Here is a 22,634-nt window from a genome sequence, read left to right on the forward strand (position 1 = left end):
GACAAAAAGGGGGAGATTATGTGGGATTCCCCTCTGTGTACTGTGAATGTTTTATTACCATTGGTTAATAAAGAAGCTGCTTTGGCCTATGGCAGGGCTGTATATAGCTGGGCAGGAAAACTAAATGGAATGCAGGGGAAAAGAAGGCAGAGTCAGGCAGATGCCATGTAGCCGCCCAAGAAGCAACATGTGAGGTAATAAATCACGTGGTAAAATATAATAGAAATGGGTTAATTTAAGATGTAAGAGTTAGTTATTAAGAAGCCTAAGCTAATAGGGTATGTAATTAATATTAAGCCTCAGAGTAGTTTTTTTGTTTTGTTTTGTTTTGTTTTTCGAGACAGGGTTTCTCTGTAGCTTTGGTGCCTGTCCCGGAACTAGCTCTTGTAGACCAGGCTGGCCTCGAACTCCCAGAGATCCGCCTGCCTCTGCCTCCCAAGTGCTGGGATTAAAGGCATGCGCCACCACTGCCCAGCTCAGAGTAGTTATTTTATAAGCAGCTTTGGAAATAGGTGAGCAGAGAAACCCTGGTTTGAGGGGGGAGGACAGCGGGATGGGAAATATTTGTAGCTACAGATTCTTATCTGAGTTCTTCCTGAAGGAATCCAGAGCCTTTGCAAAACTTAGTAGTGAGAGAATCTGGCAAGCCAGGAGGTTTCAAGGCTGAGAATCACTTAGGCAAATGATTCCTTCAAACAACTCTAGATAAGAGGCTTGGGTATGCGGAAATTGCTTGCTAAAGGCATAAATTGTGTAACAATAAAGAGGTTTTTTTGCAAAGTAATGAACTGATATAGAAATGAATACTTTGCATTGATATGGATCTTGGCTCATTAATACAAATTTAAGCTCAATTTTGTTATATGTATATTTCTGCTCTTGATTAAAGTATTTTATTTGTGCAGATCATTTAAAATGTAATGTACAATTAAAAATTGCAGATTAATAGATAGTATCTATAATAGTCAAGCTTGTAGTCATGTTAGTTAGGTTTTCTACATGTACAGAGATACATTTTAGATGGCTAGGCATTCTTCAAACCTTTCAAAAAACTAACAGAACATGGCATTTAAAATGTTTTAAGAATTTAGGACTTTTCATGATGAGACACAGCTGCTCCTGGAAGCACCAATCTACTTCAAGAAGATGATGGGCATTGAAGAGGCTCCTTATGGAGTTTGTTAGCCATTTGGGCAAGACACTGCTCTTGCCTGGCCTGCTTGATCTTATACTGTATAAACTGGACTTGCAGGGCCCACAGAAAAATGACTGCTGAAGTTGCCTAAAGGTGAGACAGTCCTTCAGGGTTCCTCCTTCATGAGAGAACTGCCAGACATTTTCTAGGACACAGAAGAAGGCAACTGATGAACTTTGCCAGTACCTAAGAGATCTTCAAGTTTCCTGATTCATGGAGAAGTCTGCCAGATACAATGGGCCTGTAGGCTGAAGATGGATGCCTAGAAGAATAGTACATAAGAACTTCAGGTGACTGTCCAGGCAGCGAGATGTCTCTGTCAATTCTAGAGTTGTGGAAGTTGCTTACAATGCACTACCTGTTAGCTTACATAATATTTTATCCTTCCGGAGTCTTTGATGGAATTGAAGAATAGATCATTATAATTATAGTTTTCCTTAGTTATGATAAAAAGTAAAGTATATATAAATATTGTAACTGTAATTTTTGGTTGATAACTGTTTTGTCATATGTTAAAATTAAAATCTTCATTTTTAATTAGACAGAAAAGGGGAGGTGATATGGGTTTCCCCTCTGTATGCTGTGAATATTACTACCATTGGTTAATAAAAGAAGCTGCTGGGGCTGGAGAGATGGCTCAGGGGTTAAGAGCATTGCCTGCTCTTCCAAAGGTCCTGAGTTCAATTCCCAGCAACGACATGGTGGCTCACAACCATCTATAATGAGGTCGGGTGCCCTCTTCTGGCCTGCAGACATACACACAGATAGAACATTGTATACATAATAAATAAATAAATAAATATTAATTAAAAAAAAGAAGCTGCTTTGGCCTATAGCAGGGGAAAATATAACCAGGCTGGAAGATACCTCTCTCTCTCTCCTCTCTCTCTCCTTTCTCTCTCTACATAGAGAGTAGGCAGAGTCAGAGAGGTGCCATGTAGCTGCTGGAGGAGGATACCTGGCCTTGGTACCAATAAACCACAAGCCTCATGGTAAGATATAAAATAATATAAATGGATTAATTTACGATGTAAGAACTACCTTTAAATAAGCTTAAGCTATTGACCAAACACTATTGCAATTAATATGTTTTCTGTGTGATTATTTTGGGTTTGGGTGGCCAGGAAATAAATGAGCAGCCTCCGCCAACAATGAAGTAACAAGCGGTCATTCATCAGAAGCTGGCTCGCCATGCTGCCTTTTGCTAAGCCTGTATTATATTCTGGAGTGACTCCTTCTCTTTAATGGCCCCATGCAGAATAGAACCCCGAGACTGGGTCCTCTGCAAAAGCAGCCAGGGCTCCTAACCATAACTGTCTCTCCAGTTCTACAGATTTACATTCTCTATTAGAATTTCCATATCAGAAACCAGGCTTAGTGCTACATGTCTGTGATTCCAACACTTAAAGTTCTGAGGCAGGAGGATCAGGAGTTCAAGGCCTGTTGTGGCTCCTTTGAGTCTGAGACCAGTTTGAGATATGAAAGCCTGTCCTGAAAAACAAAAAGGGCCTGGAGAGATGGCACAGTGGTTAAGAGTTTACACCGCTCTTCCAGAGGTCCTGAGTTCAATTCTCAACACCCTTATTATGTAGATCACAACTCTTGCTCCTGGGGCATCTGATGTCTCTGGCCTCCCAGGCACTTCCACACACAGACACAAATACACATGATTAAAAATAGTAAAACTAAATCTTTATCACAACAATGAAAAAACCCACAACTCTTTTATATCAGACTTGGCAGATAAAGTATTTAAAGTATTTGCTGTGTAATTTGAGTTCAATCTCGAGTCCAAGGTGGAAGGGCCAAGTCCTGGAAACTGAACTCTACCTGCACACGTATGCAATATGTGTGTGTGTGTGTGTGACTGTATGTATCATTTATATTCTGTGTAAAAGTGGGAAGAAAGCCACCTTCACAAGGTTATTCTCTGACCTATACACGCACACACTACACATAGAATAATTTTTTAAAAGACCAGGTTTGGTGATGTGTACCTTTAATGTCAGCATTTGCGAGGCAAAGGCAGTTGGATTTCTGTAATTTCTCTAACTTCAAAGCCAGCCTGGTCTCCACAGTGAGTCCCAGGCCAGCCAGGGCAACATAGTGAAATCATTTTAAAGCTGCGGGTGTACCAGAGTGCACAGGAGATCAGAGGACGGCTCCCAGGAGTTGGCTCTCCACTTCACCTGGTGAATCTGGGCACTGAACTCAGACTCGGCAGCAAGGACCTTCACCCAGTGAGCCACCTCGAAGGCACTCCGCGTTGTTTTCTGAGAATAAGTCTCACTGGAGTTGGAACTTACTATTTAGGCTAGACTGGCAGCTCAGCCAGCCCTAGAAACTCTCCTCTCAACATTCCCAGAGCCAGGACGGGACTAAGGCACATGCTGTCACATTCAGGGGTGCACACGCGTGTGTGTGTGTGTGTGTGTGTGTGTGTGTGTCTGTGTCAGGGCCCATTTGGAGGCCAGAGTTCAGGTGTGTCTATGTGAGTGAGGGCCCATGTGGAATCCAGTTCAGGTGTGTGTGCACATGTGTGTGCGTGTGTATATGTGTGTGAGGGGGAGGGGCATGTGTACTCTAGAGTTTAGGTGTGGGGGAGGGCACGTATAGTTCAGTGTATGTGTGTGTGTATCAGGGCCCATGTGGAGGCCAGAGTTCAGGCATGTTTGTGTGTAAGTGTGTATGTGTCAGGGCTCAGGCACGTGTGTGTGTTAGGGGGCCCATGTAGAGTCCAGAGTTTATGTGTGTGTGCACATGTGTGTATGAGTGTAAAGGCCCATGTGTAGTCCAGAGTTCAGGTGTGTGTGTATGTGTGTGTGTGTGTTAAGGGGCCCATGTGGAGTCCAGAGTTCAGGTTTGCCTATGTGTGTCAGGGCCCACATGAAGTCCAAAGTGCAGGTGTGTGTGCATGCATGTGTATGTGTGTGGGCGTGTGGGGGGGGTCTGCATGGAGGCCAGAGTTCAGCATTCAGGGGTTATCTTCACCTTTCTACTTCTGAGGCAGATCGCTCTGCTGCTTCATAAACCAGTTGGCTCTGGAGCCTTGGACAGTCTCCTGTTTCCACCTCCTGTTTCCTGAAGGTGCCCAGTGCTATTAGAGATGTTCTTACAGGAGTGTGGGGATCTGAACTCAGGTCATCAAGCCTCTACCCACTGAGCTTTTGTTTGTGGGTACTGGGGACTGAGCTTAGGTCCTCATGGACTATACGGACTGAGTCATCTCCCAGTCTGCCCCTTTCTTTCCCTCCCTTCCTTTAGTTTCTACTATGTTGTATCTCAGGCTACCTTAGCCTTCCGAATGCTGGATTACAGCTGTGAGCCATCCCGCCTGGCAGAATTCACTATAGTGTCATAGAAGTTCCCAATTGTGCCAGGCGGTGGTGGCGCACGCCTTTAATCCAGCACTCGGGGGGCAGAGGCAGGTGGATCTCTGTGAGTTGGAGCTCAGCCTGGTCTACAAGAGCTAGTTCCAGGACAGGCTCCAAAGCTACTAAGAAACCCTGTCTCAAAAACAAAAAACAAACAAACAAAAAAAAAAAAAACAAAAAAAACCCAAAAACAAAAAAGTTCCCAATTATGCTAATTCTATGTCAACTTGACACAGGCAAGAGTCATCTGAGAGAAGAGAACCTCGATTGAGAAAGTGCCCCCATTAGATTGGGCTGTTGGCCAGCCTGTAGGACATTTTGTTGGGGGAGAGCCCAGCCTATTGTGGGTGATGCCATCCCTGGGCAGGTGGTCCAAGGTTCTACAGGAAAGCAGGTTGAGCAAGCAATGGGGAGCAAGCCAGTAAGCAGCTCCCCTCATGGCCTCTGCATCAGCTCCTGCCTCCAGGTTCCTTCCTAGTTTGAGTTCCTGCCCTGACTTCCTTCACTGATGATCTATGATGTGTAAGTAGAAGCCAAATAAACCCTTTCCTCCCCAAGTCGCTTTGGGCCATGGCTTTCATTGCGGCAATCGTAAGACTGACTCAGACACCAAGCATCAGGAAATGACTGGAAAGGGAATTGCTGCTGCAGCGGAACCCTCACCTACTTTTGGTGTCGGTTTAGCCTCGATTTGCCCTCCCAGTAGAGGTAACTAACTGGGAGATGCTAGAGAGAAACAACTCTCTCCGCTTCGCCACTTCCTTCAAGGCTGGAATATTAGAACTCTAATTCTCACTCTCCGGTTCTTTAGTTGTTTATCTCACAGACAAGGGAGGGGACTGAGGACAGGATCAGTCGACTCAGTCGACAGCCGGAGTCGGTCCTCCAAGGCTTTCATTCCAAATAGGGTCATTTCTCTGACGTCTCTGTAAGGACAGCCAGAAAACGCTCAGAAGACAAAGAATATTCTTAGAATGAAAACTTGGGAAAGTTGACAAAGACTATGGAAGATTCAGACAGACACTGCCAAGCCATCTGAATGGGTGGAAAGATAACACTGACCACCCGCCACCACTCAAGACAAGCTCTCTCTGAACTCAGTAATTAGAGTAGCGGCTCTGCATGACGTCACTCCACAGGCGCTCCAATCCCACGTGGGAGGAGCAGCTGCTCCCGCCTCTAAGTGGGACGCCGCGCCCTGTTCTTTCTATGACCAGTCAAATACTGCCTTTTGGTTTCTTTCCTCCTTTTCCCGCCATCCAGCCCTCCCATCTTGACCCGCTGGTCCAATCACGAAAGTCCTGCCATCCCAAGCCCTCTAGTTTCTCAGGTCTGCGCGGCGCGAACCAACCCCAACGGGCAGGGGCGTGGCGTAGCTTGAGGTCCCCGGGAGCACTATATATTCGGGGGGGGGGGGGGGGGGGGGGGGGGGGGGGGGGAGGGAGGGAGGGGGGGGGGGGGGGGGGGGGGGGTGGAGAGCTGGACCAGACCCGGAGCTGCTGCAGTTAGTCGGGAGGGTGTCCCGAGAGGCTGCCCCATGGAGCGCTCCCCTGAAGAAGAGGGCGCCGGCCCCGAACCCGCGGGGCAGCCCCCTGCCACCGACACCACGCGGGACCTGGGCTCGGGGGTCCCACCCGCTGGCCCAGGTGCAGCAAGCGAGGCCCTGGCGGTGCTGTCTTCCTTCGGACGGCGCTTGTTGGTGCTGGTGCCGGTGTACCTGGCCGGGGCTGCGGGTCTTAGCGTGGGTTTCGTGCTGTTCGGCCTCGCCCTCTACCTGGGCTGGCGCCGGGTCCGCGACGGGAAAGCACGGAGCCTGCGGGCAGCGAGGCAGCTGCTGGATGACGAGGAGCGGATCACAGCAGAAACGCTTTATATGAGCAACCGGGAACTACCTGCCTGGGTGAGTTGCCACTTCAGCCCTTGGTGCAGTATAGCTCTTTCTAGTCCTTCAACTCGGGCATGAAGTCAGCTCCCTATGAAGTCAGCTCCCCGACTTGGGACAGTGGCCCCCCCAGACTTCACCTCGTCCCGTTAGCGCTTGCTTGCTGGGACCGATACCCACTCTCTCCGCCCACCCTTGCCGCAGAGCAGATCCTTCCACCGAATCGGGACTTCTTCCTCAGTCTACTCGGACTACGGCAGTACATCTGAGTGGCCGCTCCCAGCCCCGGCTCCCTCCCAGCCAAGCGTGTAGAATGCTCACTGTTCCTGACTTCTGGCGTCACTCGCGCCTTTGCCACGCTGCCTCTGGGGATCCCTTCACCCCACCCCCCGTGATCGCTCAGAGGTTCCCCCGGCTTTGCTAACTCTTTCAAGGCTTTTTATCTACTTAAGGGCATCAGGGCTTCCCGTTTCCTGCCTTGTCCCTAGGTACCCGCTGAGACCCAACCCTGCAAGCATTGTTCAGCACCTGGAAGTGACCCACCGCAGTCGCCTTCCAGTCTCAAGTCAGCCGGGAGGCAGGGCAGCCAAGGCAGCTGCTGGGCCCTGGGAGGGGGTGCTGGGAAGAGGGTAGTGTGGCTGCTACAGTTCCCGCTGCTCTCTCTATTCGCACCCTGGGCGGCCCCACCCTTTTCCGGACTGTGGGCAACCTTTGCTAGCTTGCTTAGCTGACCCAGGCCAGTATTTCTGTACCCTGTCTCCTGGGCTGAAAGAGATGCCTCTCTGGCCTTGCTAAAGCTGAGCAAGCTGGTTACCAACCCCTCCCTGGTACCCTTTCTAGAAGAGGTACCAGTTAGGTAGAGAGTGGCAGACACAGTCACACTTAACATGCCCTGGAGAGAGAAAAAGGAAGAAATGATTCCATCTACCCCAAGCAGCAACTATTACTCCTACTCCGTATCATGGGAATTAATCCTCTCCCTCCCTGCTCCATGCAGAGCATAGGTGTCCTTTCCCATAGAAGGAGTTACTCAGGAAGAGAGAGGAAGGAGGTAGGGAGGAGAGAGAGAGGACCTCTGCAGAGGCTTGCGTGCGCAGGCACTAGCGCACCAGGCCTAAGTAGCTCTTCCAGCCCCTCCCTAGGCTATCAAAGGGTTGTTTCTTCTTCTTTACCTTCTTCGATTGGAGTCCACGCCCAGTCCCAGGGGAGCTGGGACGGCTGGACAAAAGAACCAGGACTTCTTAGTCCCAGGATTCCCTAGAGCTCTGATTTGACAGGATCTCCCCGGGAAAGAATGTGCCCTTCTCTTTAAGACTCCTCCTCCCTCCCCCTCCTTTGCCCCAGAAGCTGCCATTTCTCCGCACTCTCTGAAGCCTCTGCATGCAGCCCTACATCCTGCCAGCTCCCCTCTCTAAAGAAGCCTGCGTGGCCAATTTCTAAAGACAGAAGTCTCCAGCCCCCAGGATTGTATGCTTAAATCTGTATTAAAACCTTCTGCTTACTGGGCATGGTGGCATAAAGCTTTAATCCCAGCACTTGGAAGGCAGAAGCAGGTGGATCTCTGTGAGCTGGAGGCCAGCCTGGTCTACAGAGTGAGTTCCAGTTCATGCAGGGCCACACAATGAGATCTTGTGTACAAACAGAAAACAACTTTGTGCTGTCTTTAGGCATAGCCTCATGGCCCTCCTGCCTCTACCTTCCAAGTGTTGGGAATGGTTTGTATTCCTAAACCCAACCAAGCCCCCCCCTTTTTTGCTTTAAAAGGAAGGAAGAGGAAAAGAGAGGGAGGGGAGGGAGCCCAGCACACCCAGCCCCTTGGTGTGGGGAGTCCCTGCCAGAGGGACATGTCCCATCTCTTCTGCGTGCACCTCACTGTCCTCTTAGGAAGCAGACATGTAAAGTATACTTACCCCTGACTCTGTTTCCCCACTTCCAGGTCAGCTTCCCAGATGTGGAAAAGGTTGAATGGCTAAACAAGGTGAGGACTGTCTTGGCTTTGATTTTTCCTGAGTGGGGTTTATTACTCTTTCAAGACCTCTTACACCTCAATTCTAGTTGAGCCTAGTCCCCAAAGCTGCCCATGGAGATGGCTCTGTCTTCCTGCCCCAAAGGTAGCTCCTGACCCTCCCAGCTCAGCATCACTCCCCAGAAAAGAGCTATGTGGCCTAGCGGTGGTGGCACACACCTTTAATCCCGGCACTCGGGAGGCAGAGGCAGGCGGATCTCTGGGAGTTCAAGGCCAGCCTGGTCTACAAGAGCTAGTTCCAGGACAGGCACCAAAGCTACAGAGAAACCCTGTCTCGAAAAACCAAAAAAAAAAAAAGAAAAAAAAAAAAAGAGCTATGTGCTGTCAGGCTCAGGCAGGTAGAACTTGCCTTTAGACCAGTGGTTCTCAGCCTTCTTACTGCTGTGGTGACCCCCGATCATAAAATTATTTTCATTCCATTGCTGCTTCATAATTGTAAATATTTTTACTGTTATGAATCATAATGTAAATATCTGTGTTTTCTGATGAAAGGGTCGTTCGACCCCTGAGGGTGCGGGCGAGTGGACTCTCCTCTGATTTCTTTTCCTCCCAGATTGTGGCCCAGGTGTGGCCCTTCCTAGGCCAGTATATGGAGAAGCTCCTGGCTGAAACGGTGGCCCCAGCTGTCCGGGGCGCTAACCCCCATCTGCAAACATTCACATTTACGCGTGTGGAGCTGGGTGAGAAGGTGCGCTGGGAAGAAATGGCCAGGGGGTTGGGGAGGCAGCAAGGGCTGAGATGCCCCTTTCCTCCTGCCTCTTCTGAGACTACCTCTCTTTAGCCAGTACGCATCATCGGCGTCAAGGTTCACCCTAGTCAGAGAAAAGATCAGATTCTATTGGACTTGAACGTCAGGTAACTCACCACCTCCCCACTCCCCGTGGGTGGGTCCCGGTCTCTCCGCTGAAGCCCTAGCAACAACCTTTATTTTCTTCCTCACTGCCTCCCAGCTATGTAGGTGATGTCCAGATTGATGTGGAAGTCAAGAAGTATTTCTGCAAAGCAGGAGTCAAGGGCATGCAGGTAGGGCAGACATCAGGGGATGTTACAAGAGCCCGAGGTTTCATGGGCTCTGGGGCAGGCATCAGGGGCTCTTTATGGAGAGTCTGGAGAGTCTGAGGTTTCATGGGCTCTGGAGTGAACAGTCAAGGCTGGGGAAGTGCGGGAGGGCACGGGACCTCTTCTGGAGAAGACTCTGATCTTCCTGCTCTTCTCACCCTAGCTACACGGTGTCTTGCGGGTAATTCTTGAGCCACTCACAGGGGACCTTCCTATCGTGGGGGCTGTGTCGATGTTCTTTATCAAACGCCCGGTAAGAGAGGCCATTGGCAGGAAATGGGAAACAGGCTTGTGGGTGTTGGGAAGAGAGGGAGGTGGTACAGAGGTAGCTAAAGGGATTGAGAAGGCTGAGTGTGACGGTGCTCCCCAAGAGCCATCCTGACTCTTCTGAGTGTGACGGTGCTCCCCGAGAGCCATCCTGAGTCTCCTGCCTTTTTCTTCCAGACACTTGACATCAACTGGACAGGGATGACCAATCTGCTGGACATTCCAGGACTTAGGTACTGGGCACCTTTGGGCACCTTCCCAGTCAGTATCGCAGTCCAGGGCTGAGGGTTCAGAGACGCAAAGCAGTGAAGCCTCTGCCTCTGCCTTCGAGACCTCACTGCAGTGGGGAGATTGGACATGAACTCCAGGGAAGTTTCAGAATGGGGTTTTTTCTTCCGTGGAGGAACATGCCATAAGGGAATGGAGACTCCTCAAGCAGGGGAAGAAAGAGCAAGGAAGGCTGGGAATAGCAAAGGGAACCAGGGCCTAAAAGGAGCAAGAAAGATTCTCAAAGTCTCCCACTCTGGTGAGATGGCTCAGTGGGCAAAGGAATTTGCTGCCAACCTGATGGGTTCCCCACCATGTGGCATACGTGTGCACACACATATGAAACAAACGTAATTTTAAAAAAGACAAAGACGACTTTCTAAGCTAGGTGTGATGGCACACACCTGTAATCGCAGCACCTGGGAGGCAGGAGGCGGTCAGGGCAGGCACGGGCTACAGAACAAATCCTACGAGGAGTTCAGGGCCAGCATGGGCTACGTAACCAACCCTCACCCAGCCAGGGATCCACAGCAAAACCTAAAAGGCTGAAGCCTTCTCTGCAGTGGGAACACAGTTGCGTGGGGGACTTGAACCTTTCCTCTTCCTACCCCCTGTTCAGCTCCCTCTCCGACACCATGATCATGGATTCTATTGCTGCCTTCCTTGTGCTACCCAACCGACTCCTGGTGCCCCTTGTGCCCGACCTCCATGATGTGGCCCAGTTGCGCTCCCCACTACCCAGGGTATGGCATCTGGAGGGACCTAGCTCCCTCAGGGGCCTGGGCTGGGTTCTTAGTTTCTTACCAATTGGTTCCTAACCCCAGGGCATTATTCGGATCCACCTCCTGGCAGCCCGAGGGCTGAGTTCCAAGGACAAATACGTGAAAGGCCTGATCGAGGGCAAATCAGACCCCTACGCCCTGGTTCGTGTGGGCACCCAGACATTCTGCAGTCGCGTCATAGATGAGGAACTCAACCCTCACTGGGGGGAGACTTACGAGGTAAGACGCTGTGGAGCAGCAGTGTGTGGTGGTGGGAGAAGCCCTCACGCCTGCGGGCTGCAGCCCTGAGACCAGAGGCTACTGTGCTCCCCAGGTGATCGTCCACGAGGTCCCAGGGCAGGAGATCGAGGTGGAGGTGTTTGATAAAGATCCAGATAAAGACGATTTTCTGGGAAGGTGAGACTGTGCGTTTTTAGATTCTAAAGTCCCAGTGCTCCCAAGATTTTGAAAGTAGTAGAGCTCTCTCCCTCTCCCTCTCCCTCTCCTTCTCCCTCTCCCTCTCTCTCTCTCTCTCTCTCTCTCCATCTCTCTTTCTCTCTTCGTCTTTCCCTCCTTCCCTCCCTTCCTCCTTCTCTCTCTCCTCCTCTCCCTCTCCTTCTTCCTCTCTTCCTCTCTCTCTCTCTCTCTCTCTCTCTCTCTCTCTCCTTCTCCTTCTTCTTCTCTCCCTCTCTCCCTTTTTCTCTCCCCCTCTCTCTCTTCCTCCTTCCCTTAGTATAAGATCCTCTTGGGGCTGGAGAGATGGCTCAGCCGGTAAGCTTGCAGAGGACCCAAGTTCAGGTCCCATGGGAGGTTCACAACCTCCTGTAACTCCAGCTCCTGGTCCTCTGGCCTCCCAGGCACCTTCACTCATGCACATACCCCACACAGACCACACAGAGACTTCTTCAAGATAAATGAGAAGGATTCTCTGGTTATTCCTGGGGGGTGAGTGGAAGGCCACTGACTGGCTGCTAATTACCGTTCCCCCTTTCTCCTCACTGCCCCCTCTTCTCCCCACCCTCCCCACCCCTCCAGAATGAAGTTGGATGTTGGGAAGGTACTACAGGCTGGAGTCCTGGACGATGTAAGTTGGGAGAAGAGGATGTGGGAGTGACCTCACCCTATGGGCAACCGATAGCTGCTACCGTGGTGACGGTGACGAACGGATGGGTTGGTGGCCATCTCTACTTCTCACTTCCCTCACTTCCTTCCTTCAGTGGTACCCGCTACAAGGTGGGCAGGGCCAAGTTCACTTGAGACTAGAATGGCTATCACTTTTGCCAGACGCAGAGAAACTGGATAAGGTAAGCTGCTCGGGAAACAGAAGACAGGCGGAGGTGACATTTGGGGACAGGAGGATGAGGTCTGACCACGGTTCTCTCCTCCCAGGTCCTACAGTGGAACCGGGGCATCACCTCTCGACCAGAGCCCCCATCAGCTGCCATCCTCGTTGTCTACTTGGACCGGGCCCAGGATCTCCCTGTGAGTTTGGCCTGTAGAGTGGGTGACAGAGCCTTGGGAAAAGGATGCCTGCTCCTCCTTAACTGAGGATGCAGATGCCCCTGCCTATAAAGGGGTACCACGAAGGTTCTGGGGGGGCGGTCAGGTCTACCTGGAGGAAGAGTCTGCTAACCTCATCTTCCTTCATCAAACGCAGACATCCAACCCTCAAATTCTAAATTCTGTCCCCCCAACACAGCTGAAGAAGGGAAACAAGGAACCCAACCCCATGGTGCAGCTGTCAGTTCAGGATGTGACCCAGGAGAGCAAGGTAAGGTAGCACAGGCTCCTCCTCAGGATGCTTGCAAGTGAGAGTCAGCCAAATGGGAATGGTGTTGGGTATCCGTCCTCACGCCATCATCGCTCTCAGGCTGCCTACGGCACCAACAGCCCGGTATGGGAAGAAGCGTTCCGATTTTTCCTGCAAGACCCCCGGAGCCAGGAGCTTGATGTTCAGGTGAGAGCCACCTCATTCTTCCTGTCTCCCAAGCTTTATCAGTACATTTTGTTCCGTGTGTGTGTGTGTGCGCGCATGCATGCGTGTGTGTGTGTGTGTGTGTGTGTGTGTATGTGTGTGCATGTGTAAGATGCTGGGGATTAATTCAGGGCCTCATTTGTTCTAGGCATTAGATTAGGGCTTTTGTTTTGAGACAGAGTCTCTCTACATAGCCCTGCTTGTCACCGAAATCCACCTGCCTCTTCCTCCCAAGTGCTGAGATCGAAGGCATAGGCTGCCACAGCCAGTTCTGTTTTGGACAGAGTCTCACTGTATAGGCCAGGCTGGCCTCAGACTCAGAGAAATCCACCTGCCTCTCTGCCTGAGTGCTTAAAGGTGTGTGCTACCACACCAGGCCTAGAGTTCATTTTACAAGTGGTAACTCTGTGCTTGAAATGAGTAACTTTTATGGTGTGCAGATTGTGCCCCAGTAAAATTAAGATTTTAAAGGTCATAGAAAAATTGTGAAAGCCAGTATCATGGCTTCTGTGCTCACCCGTCAGTTTCCTAGAGGACAGACCTAATCATACAAAGACCATTTGTACAGCCTTTAAAATGGTAAGAGAAGACATGGAGGCTGAGGCAGGTGGGATTTGGAGACGGGGGCTAGCAGAGCTGCTCAGAGGGTCAAGTCCTGCCTAGTGACTGGGGTCAAGCTACATATACAGAGGCAGAAGAGACCCGACTGCGCCATTGTCCTCTGACCTGCACACACATGCATGGGGCACCTTCCATAAGTTGTGCCATCACACACAACAGTTTTGTTCTTCCCAAACAGTTATAGGGCTTGTGAAGGAGCAAAGATCTCAACGGAGCCTAAAGCATAGATAAGTAGGGTTGAAATAGGCAGGAGGGAGAGAATGACAGTGTTCTCAGGGAAACAATGAGCAGAGGTAGAAGAGATGGTGGTGTTGAAAAAAGATGGGAAAATCTGGTTGTGAGTGAACAAAAGGTTTGTGACTGTCTAGGAGGGAGTGGGGTACAGGGAGATCAGCTGGAGTCATGTGTAACTGTCTGGGGGAGTGGGGTACAGGGAGATCAGCTGGAGTCATGTGTAACTGTCTGGGGGGAGTGGGGTACAGGGAGATCAGCTGGAGTCATGTGTAACTGTCTGGGGAGGATTGGGGGTGCAGGGAGATCAGCTGGAGTCATGTGTAACTGTCTGGGGAGGATTGGGGGTACAGGGAGATCAGCTGGGGTCGTGCTGGTTTCCTCATTATGCCTTCACCTCGGGAGATCAGCTGGAGTCATGTATAACTGTCTGGGGAGGATTGGGGGTACAGGGAGATCAGCTGGAGTCATGTGTAACTGTCTGGGGGGGATTGGGGTGCAGGGAGATCAGCTGGGGTCATGTGTAACTGTCTGGGGGGGATTGGGGTACAGGGAGATCAGCTGGGGTCGTGCTGGTTTCCTCATTATGCCTTCACCTCACTCCTCCTGTAGGTGAAGGATGACTCCAGGGCCCTGACATTAGGGGCACTGACTCTCCCTCTGGCTCGCCTGTTGACGGCCTCAGAACTCACCCTGGACCAGTGGTTCCAGCTCAGCAGCTCAGGCCCAAACTCCAGGCTCTACATGAAACTGGTCATGCGGGTACGGTGATGGAGGTGATGGAGGTGATGGAGGATGCAGGGGTACTGGGGCGGCCTGGGGATTCCTTGGTATTCAGAGCATGGAAGGGGAGCCCATTCAGATCAAAAGGTGTAGCCCCTGTAGATGGGTCTGAGGCACTTCAAACAATGTTCGCTGATCCCCAGAGCCCCTACACCATCCTCCAGCCTGCGCAGTGACTTATCTGCCATCCCGCTGTCTTTCACAGATCTTATACTTGGATTCATCAGAAATCCGCTTCCCCACTGTACCCGGCGCCCAGGACCTGGACAGCGACAGCCCCCAGACAGGCAGCAGCGTAGATATGCCCCCTCGGCCCCGGCAGACATCTCCTAACAGCCACTTTGGGACTGAGGTAAGTGGTCCCTGGAAACTGAGAAGTTTGTGTTCGCCCACACTGTACCAGGCCTGTTCTAGGGTGGGTTCTGAGGTCTTGCCCCGTCTGTCCCTCCTGCAGAATGTTCTTCGGATCCATGTATTAGAGGCTCAGGACCTAATTGCCAAAGACCGTTTCCTGGGGGGATTGGTGAAGGGCAAATCAGACCCCTATGTCAAACTGAGGGTGGCGGGACAAAGCTTCCGGAGCCATGTTGTTCGGGAGGATCTCAATCCCCGCTGGAACGAGGTTTTCGAGGTCAGAACTAAGTGACTGGGACTCCTGTCTGCCCCATGGTGTCTGCCAGTCCTCCGAGGTCAGAGGGTGGGGGGTGGGCAGACAGGAAAAGGAGAGAAATCTCTTTCATCTGCACCATTTTCCCCTGGTAGGTGATTGTCACCTCGATTCCAGGCCAAGAGCTTGAGATTGAGGTCTTTGATAAGGACTTGGACAAGGATGACTTTTTGGGCAGGTAGGAGTCGGGAGTTCAGGTGGACAGATAATGTTGGCCGCATGGGCCATGGTATTGACCCCAGCCCCTGGTCTCCACTCTCTGCAGGTATAAAATGAGTCTCACCACCGTCCTCAACAGCGGCTTCCTTGATGAGGTGAGCATGAGATGAGACCCACGCCGCCTCCTCGTCACCATGGCAACCATCTCATCCTCGCCCCCTCTCCCTGCCCATCTCCACAGTGGCTGACCCTGGAGGATGTCCCATCTGGCCGGCTGCACTTGCGCCTGGAACGGCTGACCCCTAGACCTACTGCTGCTGAGTTAGAAGAGGTGAGGGGGAACGGCGGGAGACAGGGTGGAGCCGAGTGAGCCTTCCCGTCAGCTCCCATCCACAGCCCGTTCTGTGTCCCAGGTGCTGCAGGTCAACAGTCTGATCCAGACTCAGAAGAGCTCGGAGCTGGCAGCGGCCCTGCTCTCTGTCTACTTGGAACGGGCAGATAATCTGCCGGTAAGAGCGGCTCCCCATGGCCTTCGTGGTCCCTCTTCAGTCTCCCTGGGGTGTGAGTGCACCTTATAGATCTGGAAGGGCAAGCGGCCCCACTGGAGGGTGGTGCTGGGATGAGATTAGGAAGTGCACATGGCGGTGTGGCCATGGCGTTAATTTGTGAATTTATGACTGACACTGTCCTTCCAGCTCCGAAAAGGAACCAAGCCTCCCAACTCTTACGCTACTCTCACTGTGGGAGAGACTTCCCATAAAACCAAGGTAGGAGAAGATGCCTTGTAGCTGGGATCCTTTACTGCTAAGGGTAGGGGGAAGAGCCCGGAAGACAGTTCCCCCCACTGACCAACTCCGCATCTCCAACAGACCGTTTCCCAGACAACAGCCCCTATCTGGGAGGAGAACACCTCCTTCTTAATCAGGAAGCCACATGTGGAGAGCCTGGAGCTTCAGGTAATGGGGATTCACTGCGCAGGTCCTGCGGCTCCGGCCATATGCCACAGGAAAGCTCTTGGTGGCAAACACTTGTAATCATGTTGCTTGGGGATCTGAAGCAGGAGGATTGCCCTGAGTTCATAAGCCAGTCTGGGCTAGTAAGATCTTGTTTCAAAAAACAAAAACAAAAAGGCAGGAAAGATGGCTTAGTGGTTAAGAGCACTAGTTGCTCTTCCAGAGGATCTAGGTTCAAATCCCAGCACCGACATGGTGGCTTACAACTGTCTGTAACTTCAAGATCTGACATCCTCACACAGGTATACATGCAGGCAAAATACCAATGCCTGTAAAATAAATAAATTATAAAGCAAAAACAAAAAACGGGTGGGAGAGGAAGCAAGGAAAACTTGACTCCCTTATCCTTGGGAGTCACTCTGCCACAGGAGGGCAATAACCAGGGGATACTTACAGCTGTGTAACTGAGGCTGGGCGGTGGTGGCGCATGCCTTAATCCCAGCACGTGGGAGGCAGGCAGGCTGGTTTCTGAGTTTGAGGTTAGCCTGGTCTACAAAGAGTTTCAGGGCAGCCAAGACTTTTACACAGAGAAACCCTGTCTCGAAAAAACAAAAAAAAAAAAAAAGAAAAGAAAAGAAAGAGAGAGAGAGAGAGAGAGAAAGCAGTGTGACTGAGTGTAAAGGCAAAAGGTGGGGAGAGAAAAGGAGGGGTCCTACCAGCTGAGGTGGGGCAGAGAAAAGCATTCTCGAGAGACTTCTGAACTTTGAGACCCCATCTCAAATGAGGGAAACATCGGAGTGATTACGATAGGACAAAGGTCTGCTAGAAATAGTTTAGATTTTGTTGACTGTGCACACACATGTGAGTGCTGGTCTGTGGGAGTCAGAGGACAACCGTGGATGACATGACTTGACTTCTGCCTTGTTTTAGACAGGGTCTCTTTGTTTTGTTCTGTGTCCACCAAGGCTAGCTGGCCAAGCTCCTGTGGCTTCTGTCTCCTCATGCAGACACTGCCATTGGTCACTTGGGTTGGACTATGGGGTTTGAATTCAGGTTCTCTTTGCCCCCAATGGGTCACGTCCTAGCCCCACTATTGTCCCCCCCTTAAACGAAACAAAAATAAGTTTTTATTACATAACTCTGGCTGGCCTAGAGCTCACAGAGATCCACTTGACTCTGTCTCCCAAGTGCTGGAATTAAAGATATGTGGCACCATGCCTGACTTTTTGTTTGTTTGTTTTGAGGCAGGGTTTCTCAGTAGCTTTGGAGCCAGTCCCGGAACTCGCTCTGTAGACCAGGCTGGCCTCGAACTCACAGAGATCCGCCTGCCTCTACCTCCTGAGTGCTGGGATTAAAGGCATGCGCCACCATCGCCCGGCCCAAGATAGTTTTAAAAGACTGGAAGAGACCTAAAGTTTCCAAGAGGTAGAATAAAGACAATTTAAAAATTATGAGCCGGAAAAATAACGACAGCTTGAATTTTGCAGGAAAATGGATGGAACTAGAAAACATTTTGAGTGAGGTAACCCAGACACAGAAAGACAATTATCACATGTACTCACTCATAGGTGGTTTTTAAACATAAAGCAAAGAAAGCCAGCCTACAAATCACAATCTCAGAGAACTTAGACAACAATGCGGACACTAAGAGAGACTACATAGATCTAATCTACATGGAAAGTAGAAAGTAGAAAAAGACAAGATCTCCTGAGTAAATTGGGAGCCTGGGGACCTTGGGGGAGGGTTGAAGTGGGGAGGGGAGAGGCAGGGAGGGGAGCAGAGAAAAATGTAGAGCTCAATAAATAGCAATAAGATTAAAAAAGATACAAAAAAGGGCTGGAGAGATGGCTCAGAGGTTAAGAGCACTGACTGCTCTTCCTGAGGTCCTGAGTTCAATTCCCAGCAACCACATGGTGGCTCACAACCATCTGTAATGAGATCTGGTGCCCTCTTCTGGTGTGCAGACAGAACGCTGCATACATAATAAATAAAAATTTAAAAAAATGTTTAAAAAAAAAGATACAAAAAAAATTATGAGCCGGGCAGTGGTGGTACATGCTTTTAATCCCAGTACTCAGGAGGCAGAGGCAGATGGATCTCTGAGTTTGAGCCCAGCCTGGTTTACAAAGCGAGTTCCAGGATAGCCAAGACTACACAGAGAAACCTTGTTTGGAAAAAGAAAACCAGTAATGAGACATATAAAGGTGTGTGTCAGTTCTTCTTGCCTTTCCTAACAGGAGGCAGTAATACTACACTATCTGTAAAGTTAATAAATAAGAGGACGGGAGACATGCCTCGGCACGTAAAAGCGCACGTGTGCAAGCCTGACACCAGGGTGTGATCTTTGGAACCTACTCCTCTCAAGTATCATGACATTTGTGAATCTGCACACACACTAATAATAAAAAGCCAGGAAATACAAAGCTGTATAGGCAGTGGCGTCTCTCACCTGTAATCCCAGACCTGGAGAGGCTGAGGTAGGCGGATCACAGTATCCAAAGGCAGCCTGAATGAGACCTGTTCTCCGGGCTAAGGGGACGGAGGGGCTAGGGGCTGTAACATGTGCTCTGTTCTTCCAAAAAGGGACTCTCTCACCAAACCACCCAAGTGTTTGGCTCATAAACGCCGAGCTTCAATAATTAATCAGTAAATTTGCCCCCACAGGTTCGGGGTGAAGGGACTGGCACCCTGGGCTCCATATCCCTGCCTCTCTCTGAGCTCCTCCAGGCAGACCAACTCTGCTTGGACAAATGGTTCACACTCAGTAATGGTCAGGGCCAAGTGCTAATGCGAGCGCAGCTAGGGGTGAGTACCAGGGGGCGGCAGCGGGGTGGAGGGTAGGGTCTCAGGGAGGCGCGATGCCCAAGGGGTGGGAGCAGAGGTGGTGTCCTTCTAGTGAGGACCCTGCCCAGCTCAGGCTCTCCTGCCCCCAGATCCTGGTGTCCCAACACTCAGGAGTGGAAGCCCACAGTCACAGCCACAGTTCCTCTTCTCTCAATGAGGAGCCCAAGGCCTCAGGGGCAGCCGCTCACGTCACCTCCCCAGTGCAGGAGGTCCGGCATCGCCTGCCACATGGTGACAGGTAAGGGACTGAGATGGAAATGGTTTGCCGGCAAAAATACGAAGTTTGGCTCAAGGCTTTCCTAGACGCCATCTTCTCCGTTTTTCCACAGCCCCTCTGAGGCTCCTATTGGGCCTCTGGGCCAGGTGAAGCTGACGGTGTGGTACCACAGTGACGAACAGAAGCTGGTCAGCATCATCCACAGCTGCCGGTAAGACCCTGCCACCTGTCCTCTGGGGTCGCTGCAGTCCTGCGGCGCGAGCGCTTCAATGCCCGCACCCTTCTGTCCTAGGGCCCTTCGACAAAACGGCCGGGATCTCCCAGATCCCTATGTGTCGCTGTTGCTACTCCCAGACAAGAACCGAAGCACCAAGAGGAAGACCTCACAGAAGAAAAAGACCCTGGACCCGGAGTTCAACGAGCGGTCAGTGAACGGCCCTTTCCACGGGGAGGTGGAAGGCTTCAGCTGCGCCTTCTGCTCTAACCCCGTGCCTTTCCAGGTTCGAGTGGGAGCTGCCCCTGGATGGGTCTCTCAGGCGAAAACTAGATGTGTCTGTGAAGTCAAACTCCTCTTTCATGTCAAGAGAGCGTGAGCTTCTGGGAAAGGTAAGAGGGCGAGGAGGAGGCAGGATGGTGCCGCTGCTGGAACCTAGCTTCCTGTTAAGGAGACCACCAGGGTGCCTCAGAGAAGTGACCCTATCCTCTCTGCCGTGGTTTGAGATCAGATGTGACGATGGGCGTGTTCTTTAAATACCAAAATACCACCTCAGCCCTGCCATCTTCCACGCAGGTGCAGCTGGATCTAGCTGAGATAGACCTCTCCCAGGGTGCAGCCCAGTGGTGAGTGTCCGCATAGGAGCGGGTGGGACTGGGTAGGCACGTTGGAGCAATCCCAGTCTCAGGAAGAGGACGCGGAGGAAGCTGAGAACCATTGATCCCATTAAGCACGGAAGCCCTAGGCATGTCTTAGACAACTGTGCCTGGTGGCTCGTGGCTGTAGTCCTAGCCTGTGGGGTGGGGTGGGGGATGGGGCTGGAGAATTGTGGGTTCCAGAACAGCCTGACTCCACAGCAAGATCCAGCCTGGGGTGCAGACAGAATGAGACTCCGTCTTAGAAAGCAGGACAGACGCAGGAGTCCTCATCTGCCTGAGCTCCGTCCTTGTTTCCCTAGGTATGACCTGACGGATGACAAAGACAAGAATGGTTCCTAGGAGCTGGTGACGCCTGACATTGCTCTGTCTTCTTGCCTTGCCTCTTGCCTCAGTGTGGTGAGCCTACAGCTGGGGCTCCAGGGCTGAGCCTGAGCCTGAGCCCCTTTGCCTTCTGGGCCCGTATCAGGGTCTTTGCCTGACCAAAGACGATCATGTAACCCTCTGCTGCACGGCCTTTATCCTTCGGGCTCCTCGGGCAGGGACCTAAGCTGGCTATTTCCTGCTCTGCCTGCACCCCGTTCTGCCTCCCACCTCCTCAGGGCCTCACAACCTGTGCCTGGCCACTGGCAGCACCAGCAGTGGCACAAGATCATGCCAGATACAGCTTTTGGGAAGCTCTTTTTTTTTTTACATAATAAAAACTATACAGAAAAACAGCTTCACAAACTCGCGTGCCGTCTTTGTACAGGGCCATGCTAATCTCTCTTAACGCTCTAAGTTAGTCCGTGCTGCTGAATTGAACATGAGGTCTTCTGTAACTGCCATGGGCCACCAGGGAGAAACACCTGGGTGTGAAGGTAGACACGTGTAGAAAATATACAGCTTCACCCCCACCTTACTCAGTCCACTCTTGAAAATATACGCACCATGATGGGCACACCAGTCTGATTCACTTTGTGTGAACTTAGGTCTTACCCACCTCCAGCTCATTAGAAATTGCTCTGGAGGTGGTAATGTTCAGGTGGGCAGAAAGGAATCCAGGCAACAGGACTGGGTTTTGACAAAGGGCAGGGGCTATACGCACCGTAGAACTAATCTGATGTGGAGTTTAGCACCTCCTCTGTCAATCCACGGTATCTTCTATTAAACATTAGGCTCAAACCAACTGCAGCCCTTTCCCCACGGATAGGAACTCCAGCCTATCCATCACGTCTCTCCAACTGTCAAAAGCTTTCATTCAATTTGAAAAGATGTGTTTACTTAATGGTTAAAACCTTCCAAGTGCTGGGACCACAGGTGTGCACTACTATAGCTGGCTTTTTTTTTTTTTTTCTTAAGACAAGGTTTCTCTGTAGTTTTGGTGCCTGTCCTGGAACTAGCTTTTGTAGACCAGGCTGGCCTCGAACTCACAGAGATCCGCCTCCCGAGTGCTAGGATTAAAGGCATGCACCACACTGCCCTTTTTTTTTTTTTTAAGACTGAGCCATACCCTGTAGCCCAGGCTGGCCTCAGCTTCGTGGCACTCCTGCTACAGCCTCCTTTTGGATGCCAGAATTCCAAGCATGAGCCACTGCATCCATCTAAGACTGGGTGTAGACTCCATACTGTGAACGGAGCTGGCTTGTTTTTATCAGCCTGTGTGCGCTTGGCTACACCTATCGAAAGGTCCAGACCCCTCACTCCAGAATTTAAAACAAAGTTTAATATTCTTATGTAGTTAGTCCAGGCTGGCCTGGAACATGTGGCAATTCTCCTGCCTCACTCTTCTGAGTGCTGGGATTACAGATGTGTCGACCACCTTCAACTTCACTTCAGCATCTAGGAGGGGAAAGAACCTAGAGACACTAGGTGGAGAAACTTAAAACTTTAAAGTTTCCTATGTAATTATAAGATGCAGGGCACAGAAAGCTGTTGTAATAGGAGCGGCGGGGCTGCATCCCCAGCACCCCGGCCGCCTGCTAGCTTATGCCCCGAAATAATTACACGGACACTGTATTCTTTTAAACACTGCTTGGCCCATTATATCTAGCCTCTTCTCAGCTAACTCTCACACCTGGACTAGCCCATTTCTAATAATCTGTGTAGCTCACGAGGTGGTTTACCAGGGAAGATCTTAACCTACGTCCATCCTGGGTCGGCTTGCTTCATCGCGTGCATCTTCCCGGGAGAGGGGAGCATGGCTTCTGCTCCAGAGAGCAGAGCTGTCCAGTCTGAGCTCACTTCCTCTTCCTCCCAGCATTCTGTTCTGTTTACTCCACCCACCTATGTTCTAACCAATAAAATGGGCCAACGCAGTTTCTTTATTACCAATGACCTTCCTCCATCAGATAGCCCAAGGCCTGCTGTTCTAGCAGGATTTAGAAAATATAACCAGTAGGTTTGTTATATACGATTTCAAAAGATGCTCACTTTTTTTTTTTTTTTTTTGGTTTCCTGAGACTAGGTTTCTCTGTGTAATCCTGGCTGTCCTAGAATTGGTT

At 50.9% G+C, this 22,634-nt stretch overlaps 1 protein-coding gene across 1 annotated transcript; it reads left to right on the forward strand.

The window, feature by feature from the left end:
* Positions 1 to 6,040: 6,040 nt before the first annotated feature.
* Esyt1 (extended synaptotagmin 1) lies at positions 6,041 to 20,870 on the forward strand. The gene is made up of 31 exons (XM_050128166.1): positions 6,041 to 6,469; positions 8,388 to 8,429; positions 9,031 to 9,165; positions 9,259 to 9,332; positions 9,428 to 9,500; positions 9,700 to 9,789; positions 9,981 to 10,036; positions 10,690 to 10,813; positions 10,895 to 11,071; positions 11,166 to 11,248; positions 11,867 to 11,915; positions 12,049 to 12,135; positions 12,221 to 12,313; positions 12,531 to 12,602; positions 12,702 to 12,788; positions 14,271 to 14,420; positions 14,647 to 14,793; positions 14,896 to 15,072; positions 15,204 to 15,286; positions 15,374 to 15,422; positions 15,509 to 15,598; positions 15,681 to 15,776; positions 15,963 to 16,034; positions 16,137 to 16,223; positions 18,885 to 19,025; positions 19,154 to 19,302; positions 19,394 to 19,492; positions 19,574 to 19,705; positions 19,782 to 19,887; positions 20,072 to 20,121; positions 20,454 to 20,870. The coding sequence occupies exons 1-31, from the start codon at positions 6,107 to 6,109 to the stop codon at positions 20,491 to 20,493; spliced, it is 3,273 nt and encodes a 1,090-aa protein (XP_049984123.1). The 5' UTR covers positions 6,041 to 6,106; the 3' UTR covers positions 20,494 to 20,870.
* The last annotated feature ends 1,764 nt before the right edge of the window (positions 20,871 to 22,634 follow it).

Source organism: Alexandromys fortis, unplaced genomic scaffold (assembly GCF_014885135.2).
Source record: "Alexandromys fortis isolate MF-2015 unplaced genomic scaffold, M_Fortis_MF-2015_v1.1 scaffold_263, whole genome shotgun sequence".
In the NCBI taxonomy this organism is placed as follows: Eukaryota; Metazoa; Chordata; class Mammalia; order Rodentia; family Cricetidae; genus Alexandromys; species Alexandromys fortis.

Excerpts from the sequence above, each read along its gene's own strand:
- Esyt1 (XM_050128166.1), top strand. The coding sequence starts at position 6,107 with ATGGAGCGCTCCCCTGAAGAAGAGGGCGCCGGCCCCGAACCCGCGGGG. Across the intron at positions 9,333-9,427 it reads CTATTGGACTTGAACGTCAG|CTATGTAGGTGATGTCCAGA; the intron begins GTAACTCACCAC and ends ACTGCCTCCCAG. Across the intron at positions 15,287-15,373 it reads AAGGATGACTTTTTGGGCAG|GTATAAAATGAGTCTCACCA; the intron begins GTAGGAGTCGGG and ends CACTCTCTGCAG.